At 42.3% G+C, this 9889-nt stretch overlaps 1 protein-coding gene across 1 annotated transcript; it reads right to left on the bottom strand.

The window, feature by feature from the left end:
* Nucleotides 1-785: 785 nt before the first annotated feature.
* APELA (apelin receptor early endogenous ligand) lies at nt 786-5629 on the bottom strand. The gene is made up of 3 exons (XM_019614467.3): nt 5246-5629; nt 4936-5037; nt 786-3101 (listed from the first exon to the last, which is right to left on the bottom strand). The coding sequence occupies exons 1-2, from the start codon at nt 5319-5321 to the stop codon at nt 4949-4951; spliced, it is 165 nt and encodes a 54-aa protein (XP_019470012.1). The 5' UTR covers nt 5322-5629; the 3' UTR covers nt 786-3101; nt 4936-4948.
* Nucleotides 5630-9889: the final 4260 nt, after the last annotated feature.

Below are 9889 nucleotides of genomic sequence, written 5' to 3'. Positions count from 1 at the left end.
TGAATGGACAGCAACTTTTCTTTAAACAGATTTCCTTTATACACTCATACACGCAGATGGAGAATTCAGCTGTTCCAGCATTGTGTCCAAATACTGCATGTTTAGATATCTAATCACACTGTATCACGGGAAACTTTTTGCCAAGGGAAGCTTATGTTGTAAAAATCAACTACAAAAATTCAACAAAGTCAAGGGCAAGTCTGACTTGGCTGAAAACAACACAGCCCTATTAAATGTAAATGACAACACAATCACAATGGCCAGGGTTGGAAGGGACCTCAAGGATCATGAATCTCCAACCCCCTCCCACAGGCAGGGCCACCAACCTCCACATTTCATAGCAGCCCAGGCTGCCCAGGGCCCCATCCAACCTGGCCTTGAACACCTCTGGGGACAGTATTGTGCAGTAGCAGCATCACCAGGCTCTTAAACTGCAGTGTTCAAGATATGTAGCTAGCACTCAACTTCATTTATATCAACTTCATTTATAGTGTCTGACCTGTGAAGGGAGAAGCTACTGCCTGTTTTTGTTTCTGCTGCTCTTCACATTACTTCCAAATGTTTGGCCTTGAAATAAGGAAAGGTCTTTTCCTCCAATTCATCAGAACATTTGGATTCCATTTGGATTCTAAACCTTGCACCCTAAGCTAATTAAAAATCTTGCTTATTCTATACATATTGGCAATGCATGGTCTGGAATCTATTGTCTACTGTAATCTTATGGTGTTGTGTCATGTTAGAGCGTGCTGTGATTACATAAGCAGTAGTTTTAAAACAAGTTCATATGACTTTTTACCAGAACTTAGCATTTATTTGTAAGAAATGCAGTAAGAAAAGGTTTTACACATGGATCCCATGTCAATTTACAGAAAAAGTAGGAAAAAACCTCTATTTTCCTTAGGTGCATCACCTCTGACATCTGAAGAATAGCAATGTCGAGCAGTGTACAGGGATTACTTAAAATGAAGCATTGCTATTTGAAGTGCATACTTTTTACAAAATATACAATCAGCTAGCATATAAACATATATATCATATATTGCCATCAGTGTCTTTCTCAAAGAAAATTTTGTTACCAACATGTCTAAAAAAAAAACAAAAACAAAAAAAAAACCCAGACATTTAAAATTTTGTAGAGACTGACGACAGGCTTCCTAGGACACTTTGGTGAGCGTTGTATTTCTTCTTATATTCATAAAGGAACATGCATATATAGGACTTTGGTATTAAATCTATACACTCATTATTAAGATAACCATTAAATAGTTACTTTTGAGATTTCTTGCTTTCCATAATCTCTGTTTTAGATATATAAGAAGGCTAAGTTAAATTAAAAAAAAAAAAACACAACTAATTTTAATGGCAGCATGCTTCTAATTTTGGAAACTAACTTCAAAGATTTACCTTGATGGCTGTTCATTGGTATAGACAAGTTTGACTGTTTTGATGGCACTGTCCATTTTTCAAAAACCCAGCATAACGTGATGTTAAACTTTCCTGTGTGTTTTCTATATAGAGAAACTTAAAACTCTTGTCATATTTTTCCAGTGCAATTCTGACTAGGGTTTCAAATCCTTAGAGATAAGGGGTTACAAGTGGACGCTGATTAGGAAGCTTCAACTATTCAGCCTTAATGATTGTTGATATTTCACTTATTAATAACTATGCTTTATGAAACAGAATTCTAATAATGGATTGAGATAATTCACTACTACAACTGCTAATCTTTGCTCATCCTTATAACTATTTCCTTGTTTTTAATACCAAAAGTTTCATAAAATAGTCGTGTCCAGATTGACACCTACTAAATTTCTGGGTTGTTTTAGCTCCCCTTAATGAAAGGACTGCCGTGTTTTGCTTTAAATGTAGTTGGTAATTTCTGTCGATATAAAAAGCTGTCAAAAGCTTATTTTTAAAAATAAAAAGTGAAATAAAAGCTGTTTATTCTTGACCTCTGGTGCAGAGAACAGCTTGTTTTTCTCTTTTAAGTTCTTACTCATTGTAGTGCCACGTTCCCAGTATTCCATTCATTTTAACCACAGGAATAGTGTACTACAGAGCACTGGCGGTGATCAGACAAAGGTTTCTTTTCAATGGTCTATTTTTATGCTCTATTTATAGTGCTGTCGTGAGTATTTTAGGAAAACTACTGAACAAGTAGATCTATAGTACTGAGTTTTCAAAAATGTTTTAGCTGCCTGGTATGACAGGCCAGTTTAAGGGAACAAATGATAGGCTTTGCAGTAACAGCTCATTAAACAGCTGGATGGGCTTGACCTTAAGGCCAGACTTGGGAGACTTGAGTTATCAGTTTTGCAGTAGGTTTTGCATGATCCCTTATCTCTGTGTGCCTTAATTCTCTATCTAGAGAATGAGGGATAATACTGCCTTTACTTTCTTGTATCATAATTTTTTCACTGTGGGAATGCTTAGTGAAAAGCTAGGAGTATGGCTGACTTTGGTGCTATTTACAATAACACATTCTACACTATTAAGATAAATTCATACAGATGAAATGTTAGGTGTTAAAATATACATATCATTAATATATGAATGTACTAACTAAAAATGGCCTTAAACAGTTCTGTGTATAAGTCTAACATTTCACACTAAATATTGCTTTACGTGCATAGCTTGAGTTGAATACGTTCAACAGCACATCCAATTTCTTCATCTAAATAGCACAGACCATTAAGAGTCCCTTTGGACAAATCCTTCTCCATGCCACTGGAAATCCATTTTGGATGTCTGATGTTTGATTTGGTCTTTAATTTTCACTGATCATTGTAAGATTCAAATAACGTGCATTTCAACCAGTGAAGTTTCAGGTACATCCTCCCCCCCCCCTTCCCCCATCATCTCCCCTGTTTCTCCCTTCCCCCTACTTCTAGGATATGAGTCATGGGCTTTGTTCCAGGTCATGCAGAATGTGATACACAGGACTGTTGAAAGTGTTCATTTTGGATGGATTGCCTCAAAACAGGATTGTTGTGGCTCCACCAGGTCAGCTGCTGGCGAGCTGTACTTAGAATGAGCTTCTCTATCAGTGCAGTTGTTGCAGCTTCCTCCTTTAAGACACTGGAAAGCCCATTATGAAATTGCTGAGGGGAAAAAAATGAAATATATTAGTTACAAAATACATGGTTGAAATTTGAGGGAATTTCTCTTATTTGGGAAATTTCAGTTAGCAGATAAAGGAAAAAAGCAAACAATAAGGTAAAAGCATCTCACACCTTCCCCAGCTTTTTGTTCCAACTTTTCTGTATGTTAACAGATAAAAAATCAAGTTCAATCCCTTCATCATTTCAAATGTGAAAAAGGGAGGCTGCTGCATTCATCCCACTTTCCAACCAACTGCTGAAATTCAGGATTAAGGGTCCATTCTGTTTGCATCTGCAATTAGCTTATCCATATGTAGAACTCCATTGAGATCAATAAGATTACTCAGGTGAGTCAAGTTACCCAGGCATGTAAATATTTGCTGAATTAGGACTAAAACTGGAAGGGAATGTAAATGTAGATGGTAAATCCTACTTAAGATAAAGGAGCTGAGCACCCACAATGCTGACTAGGGTTAACAGTTCAGGTGCTTGTCACCCGAAGTCAAGCTTTATGTATTTCTAGATAGCTTTATAAAACAGAATTCTGTTATTAAATGCCTATCAAATGCATTATGTATTAACAAGCATAGTTTTACTTGGTCACTGACTTTTTTAATAAGAGAAATCAGCTCTCTACATCAAAGGAGATAAACTGAGAACTCTTTTTATCTTGATATTCTGTAGGGAAAACAGTCTCAGTGTAAGTGCGTGCACACGTATCATATAGCAAATGCACTCTGAAGCATTAGAGAAAATGCAGATGTTCTGCACACAGCCAGTCCCCAGGCTGACTTGAAGACGAAGAAGGAGAGTTGAGTTGCAAGTGAAACAAGCCATTCAGATATGATCCAAGAAGCAGACCTAAATTCCACTGTCTCTGCCACTGAACTAATTTCACTCCTGCCTGCTGGCTCTGATTGCCTATCTTTTAAGGTTTATACTCAAATGAGACTCCCTCACCAATATGAAGTGCCTCTTGTCAAAATGAACAGAGCACTGAGATATGGCAATCCAACATCCTCTCTCATCCCTTTCTTCTACTTCTGCCCCTCATTCTCCACCAAGACCCAGATTAAACCTCAGGTGCGATAATCTTTACCGAGTCTCAGAGATGTGCCAGTTGAACGTCCCATATGCACACCCCACGTTTACAGGCCAGCACCATGCAGCAGAGTCGTGCCTTTTCAGAGGGTTGTGTTGAGAGCTAGGCAGTTTATGCACTGACAACAGTCTTGGTAATCAGCTACAAGTTTGACTTCGGTCTCCTTTTTTTGCTCTTGGCTGCTTAGTAAATCAAAACATCTTGGTACCTGGGTGTGCAGGTTCTGCCATCGTTTATCGATGATGCTGCCAAGCCTCGGCCTACAGCATTACTTTGATATATGAGTTTAGAAGATGTGGAAAACCGCATGTTTTATTCATCTTTAAATTGCAAGAGCCCCGCTTTCCTTTTGAAGCCCGTCCTATTTGCATATGCTACCTGCAGCCGCTTAGTATTCGCATGTATATGCCCTCATCAGCTGTAAAGCATTAATGTTTAGCACTTGTATAGCCAAGGATCGCAAAGTCTTTCAGCGACAGGAGTCACAGTGCCCTTTGAAGTGGGGAAACCCGCGGGCGGCTCGGCGCTTCCTGCGGGGCGGCCGCCTCAGAGCCCGCGGTGTCCTCTCAGCCCTTCGCGGGGCGGGTGGAGCAGCGCACCCCGAAGCCCTGTTTGTTCTCAGAGAGAAGCCCTGAGCCTGGACATCGGGCGAAACCACCTCCGTGGTTCGGTTTGAAGCGTACCCGCAACGACTCCGGGGAAGGGCACCCCGCCCGGCTTTACGAGCGTTACCTTTGCAGGGCGTTCAGGGAAAGGGCACGCGGGAGTGGAGCGGCATGCACCGCCGGTGCGAGCAGCTGTGTCGGTGCAGCTTCCTGCGCAGGGCCAGGTTGGCTGCGGGAGAAGGAGGCAGGGCGTCAGGCGACTACTGCAAGTTTCACCCTCCCTCTCGGCGGGCGTCCGCAGACGGCAGCGCCGTGACACCCCGCCGGCAGTAGCCGGCCCCGTTACCCCGAGCTTCGCGCGGTGTTAGCGCAGGTGCGCCGCGCACACGCGGGTTCCGAACCGCCGACCCCAGGGCGGCAGTGAGGGCAGCGCTTACCGGGTCTCTGCGCGGCGGCGGGCAGCAGGCTGGCCAGGAGCAGGAACACGACGCACAGCAGCTGCCGGAGCCTCATCCCTGCGGTCCGCGTGTGTATGCAGCGTCCGTGCCGCCCGCCTCAGCCGTGTCACATGCCAACGGCAGACGCTCTCCCAGCCGGGCTAATAGCACGGGGCGGCCGGAGCCTTCCTTTTTTTCCCAGCTCCTTTCCTCCCTCTTTTTTTTTTTTTCCCCTCTTGTCACTCCCCCTTACTTTCCATAAGCAAACAATGAAGGAATGAGAAGCCCGTGTACACAGCGGCTCCCGTCAATAGGCGAGGAGCCTTCCGAACAATGCCGTCGCTCCGCTTTCCATTCAGCCCGGGCAGGGAGCGGGCCGTCCCGTGCCCCCTCCCTCGGAGCCGGCGGGGCAGGAAGCGCCTCTTTGTCCCGCGCCGCTCCGCGGGCAACGAGCCGCCAAGCGGCCGCCATTCAGCGCCCGGCAGCGCTGCGAGGCCTCGGGGGCCTTTTTGTGCCGCTAAGCACCCGAATGTGCCGGGAGCCGTTTCCCAGCGGGGCTCGGGTGGTTTTGTAACAGTTATAAGGAGGAGGTGTTGGGGAAAGCTGAGCTGGAGATTTCCCGCGTTTGGTGCTTTTGCGGCGGTCTGTGTGGAGGCACGAGCGGGGCTGGTCTTCTGTTGTCCCCTAGCCTGCTGGGGGCTCGGGATGCTCTTCCAGTCGATGATGGAGAAAATGAAAATCGGAGCCCTGTGGGAAAATGCTGCTTCTTTAAAGTAAGCCACTAAGAGTAAAATTCTACACTGTGTTGTTAATAGAAAAGCGTCCTCCAAAGCACTCTACAGCTCTTAAGAGTGGAGTTCGCTTTTTAAGGCAAGCACTCCCGCGTTTTTCCCACTGTTTCCCCTTGCCCCCACAAGCTGATTCACTGACAGCACGTCCTCCTCGCTCAGCTGCACACCATTACTGCGCTGCTTCGTTTGTCCAGGTAGACTGTGTGAAATGAGAGGGACTTCCAGCTCAATACATAGCAGAAGCAGCTGTTAGATGCTGCTACTTTAAAATGACTTACGTTATTATTACTTATATTTGGAACAGTTGCTGGGGAAGGTGTGTTTGACGAGAGAGAAATGAGGGAGATTCTCCAGATATTGATCACGTTGATCTGTCAGAAACAGCAGGCGCTTCCTAGCCTCATCTGTACAGGCTGTGTCCTGTCTCCGTCCAACCTCTGACCTTTCAACTAGGCTTCTCATGAGTATCTAACGTGTAGCTAAGCCTTGATATCTCTCTGAGGGTTGCCTTTGCAGCATCCCCAACTTCCCCTCCCTTAAGGACAGGGCTGCTGTAGGGAGGGACACATCACGTGGATTAGGGCACCCTGGTCTGAAAATGGCGATGACCTTCAATCAGCATTAAGTGATATTCAGTTCAAACTCATATTCTTGAAGTGAAAAGCAGTAAAGGCTTCCAAGTGAGAGGTAGTCTGTAAACAGTTAAAAGGAAAGAGTGCATAGACCGTTGCCAGCCCCTCCGGCTATCCAGACATTAGCTACTCTGTGCTAACGTTTGTAAAGATTCATTTGAACAGTCAAGTCCAAGTCTCTGTAACACGTGCATCACATGTTTGTTGTCATTTTGATATACCATAGAAGTGATTTTTGTATGCTCACTCACTGGAGAAACTTTAAAATGTTTTACATTTTCATGGTAGAATTTGTACTTCTTTTGCAAGCAGCTTTCCTTCAGGTAAGTATATATGGCATACCACTACCTGACATTAGGCAAAGCACAGGCAGATATTTTTTTACATAAAGTTGTCTTTTCCTGAGTATAGGTGGTATATAAGACAAGAGTTACACTGAGAGAGAGGATCAGAAGCACAGGAGATAAAATAATGGGCAGCAGCTAGAAAATTGATGGGTAAAGTTGGATGATAACGACAGGAGAAGATAATTGGGCACTCCTTTCAAAGGACTAAGGGATTAATTAGCATTCTCTTCAAGACTGGTAACTGAATCCAACTTCTGAATCCTACCTTTCCTTTGAATGCCAACACATAACTGTATACTTTAGTGAAAGATGATGTTTGCTGCTAGCCCTTGAAAAAAAGATCTTGAATACTGTCAGTATAAAATGTTAAATAAAGTTTATCAATCACAAGATTTCATGGTTATAGATGGTAATGCTGGCTTCAATCTCATTATCTCTATGGCTTGGGATCATATCTCTTCCATAGAATCATAGAATCATAGAATGACCTGGTTGAAAAGGACCACAATGATCATCTCATTTCAACTCCCTGCTATGTGCAGGGTGCCAACCAGCAGCCCATGCTGCCCAGAGCCACATCCAGCCTGGCCTTGAATGCCTCCAGGGATGGGGCATCCACAGCCTCCTTGGGCAACCTGTTCCAGTGCCTCATCACCCTCTGTGTGAAACCAAAAATGCATTGATGGTTGTAAATCTCTACTGTGCTATGTGAAGACGTGCAGAATGCTGAGTAGAATGATGAGAAAAATGAAAATTATTTTTTTAACTTAGAGCTGTCAGATAATATTTAACATCAACATTTCTAATCACATTTTCTAATTTTGTGTTCCTCAGATCCACCCATCCTGATGATCCTGAGGAATTATTTCACTAAACAGACAAGAACAGCGATAGAACATCTACTTCAAAAGTGTTTGGTAAGCCAAATAATCAAGTCCAATGGCACATGTCATTATGGCAAGTTCTAGAGTTTTCTCAGTTCCTTTATACGAAGTTAAGAGGCAGTATATGAGCTGAGCAACAAATGAAAGCAAAAAATTTGAAAAACTTGCTCAAGGGGAAAAAAAAAAGTTGGTAAGGAGATGCTCAAAGGGTTAGGTTTTGATACATTGTTTAGACATCAGTAATGCATTTTTTTTTTTAACCACAAATTTCATTGGGATTATTATCTCGTGGTTTTACTGGCTGTGTATGTGTTTGACAGCCACCAGCACATAGGGTGATTTTTTTCTGACTGGAGTATAGAATCAGAAGATGACTATTATGTTTGCCTCCTTCCTCAACTGTGGATGTGGAGGCTATACTTTCTCTAGACAAAGCACATCTACTTGAAAGTTACGATTAGATGGGGAAATGATGTACTTTCTGTCATCATTTCGTGACCTGTGCTTGGAAACTAAATCCTACTCAAAAATGAAACCCCCTTCCTTAACTTCTGCAGAGTGGGGAAATCAGTTTCCCTGCCTGTTTGTGCTCAGCTGCATTTCCTGCCTGGGGGATGCCTGTGCTCCGGAAGGAGATGCTGTGAGTTGTTCTCCAGACAGAAGGAATGCTCACCAGTTGGGGTGGTAACTCGACACTGGACAGATGTGCTCAAGGAAAGGAAATGGGGGGTGGCTCAGATTAGGTTAAACCTTCTTTGCCCTTTTTTTCTTTTTTTTTTTTTTTTTTTGTGAGAGTGAGAGGGAGGTTTTCCACATAAGTTGTAGAGATGCAGAAGGTACCTTTTGTTTAATTTTAAGCTGGGAAGAAAGTTCACCGTGTCCTTGGTACAAGACAGAATTGGAATGAACAGTGCAAGAGACAAACATTTGCTGGTAGACCTTCAGTCTTTCTTACTTCTCTGGCATGTATCTAAAGGATTGATTTCGTTTAATACAATGAAAGTAATACCAGCCATGCACCTGAATAATCACCAGTCTCTCCCAGATAAATGATGTTTTTAATGATTACATACTGAACTTTCTTTAAAACACATACTTTTACAAACGTCTAGTTGCACTTATTTTTCAGTTGCTTTCCAAGCTCAAGAAGCTCAAGAAGCAAAAATGAGTTTAAAATTTAGCTAGAAAGTATATATATATAATTTTTAGAGGAAAGCAAGGAGGGGAACTCTCAAGAAGCAGTGCTGTGATCCCTACCAGAGTGACCACATGTTCTGTTTCAGCCCTGAGAAGCGGCTGATCAGTCAGATTCTTTTCTGTCACTAGTCATAATTTCAGAGCTTTTTTTAATTTAGAGAGACATTTATGTTGTCATGAATTAATGATATTTAAGAAAAAATGCAATGGTTGCTTTATGGCTAAATGGCTTTATATGCCATTTAACATTCAAATAAGCCTTACATATTTGGACCCTTCATAGAAGTCAGCAGGAGAATTCTTTAAAAAGTATTTCTCATGTTGCAAGGAAAACTCTTATTTGTAATCATGCAAATAATGAGAACAAGGTTACCCTTTGTGCTAAAAGCACTTAGGAAGGACAGTTGCTTACTGCAGTCTTTAATATAGACGTTAGTGTATGAAAAAGAAATGTAGATATATTCTTGTTCTGAAGTCGGTTTTAGAGCTTCGTATGTGATTGGAAAAATCATTATTTTAATCATGGTGCGTCCAGCTATTTGTACTAATTTCAGCAAGCCTTTCAGATAGTAAGACTCAATTTCCTGGAGATAGTTTTCTACATAACTGGTCTTCTGTTTGGGAGCTGGGCAGCCATTAGCCAAAGCAATACTTTAATGCAGGTAGGTTAGGAAATGCTTGGCAAATTTCTATAGAGATTAGATGGGTAATTACTTGAATTTCAAATGACACTCAGCTCTTTGCTTATTTATACATTTGACTTCAGCTAGTAAATTTCCTTTTAGTTTCAGTA

This window comes from Meleagris gallopavo, chromosome 4 (assembly GCF_905368555.1).
Source record: "Meleagris gallopavo chromosome 4, MGAL_WU_HG_1.1, whole genome shotgun sequence".
In the NCBI taxonomy this organism is placed as follows: domain Eukaryota; kingdom Metazoa; phylum Chordata; class Aves; order Galliformes; family Phasianidae; genus Meleagris; species Meleagris gallopavo.
This window is presented reverse-complemented; position numbering and strand designations above follow the sequence as displayed.

Coding starts and splice junctions, on each gene's coding strand:
- APELA (XM_019614467.3), bottom strand. CDS start 5,321: ATGAGGCTCCGGCAGCTGCTGTGCGTCGTGTTCCTGCTCCTGGCCAGC. Junction 5,038..5,245: donor CGCCGCCGCGCAGAGACCCG/GTAAGCGCTGCC, acceptor CTTCTCCCGCAG/CCAACCTGGCCCTGCGCAGG.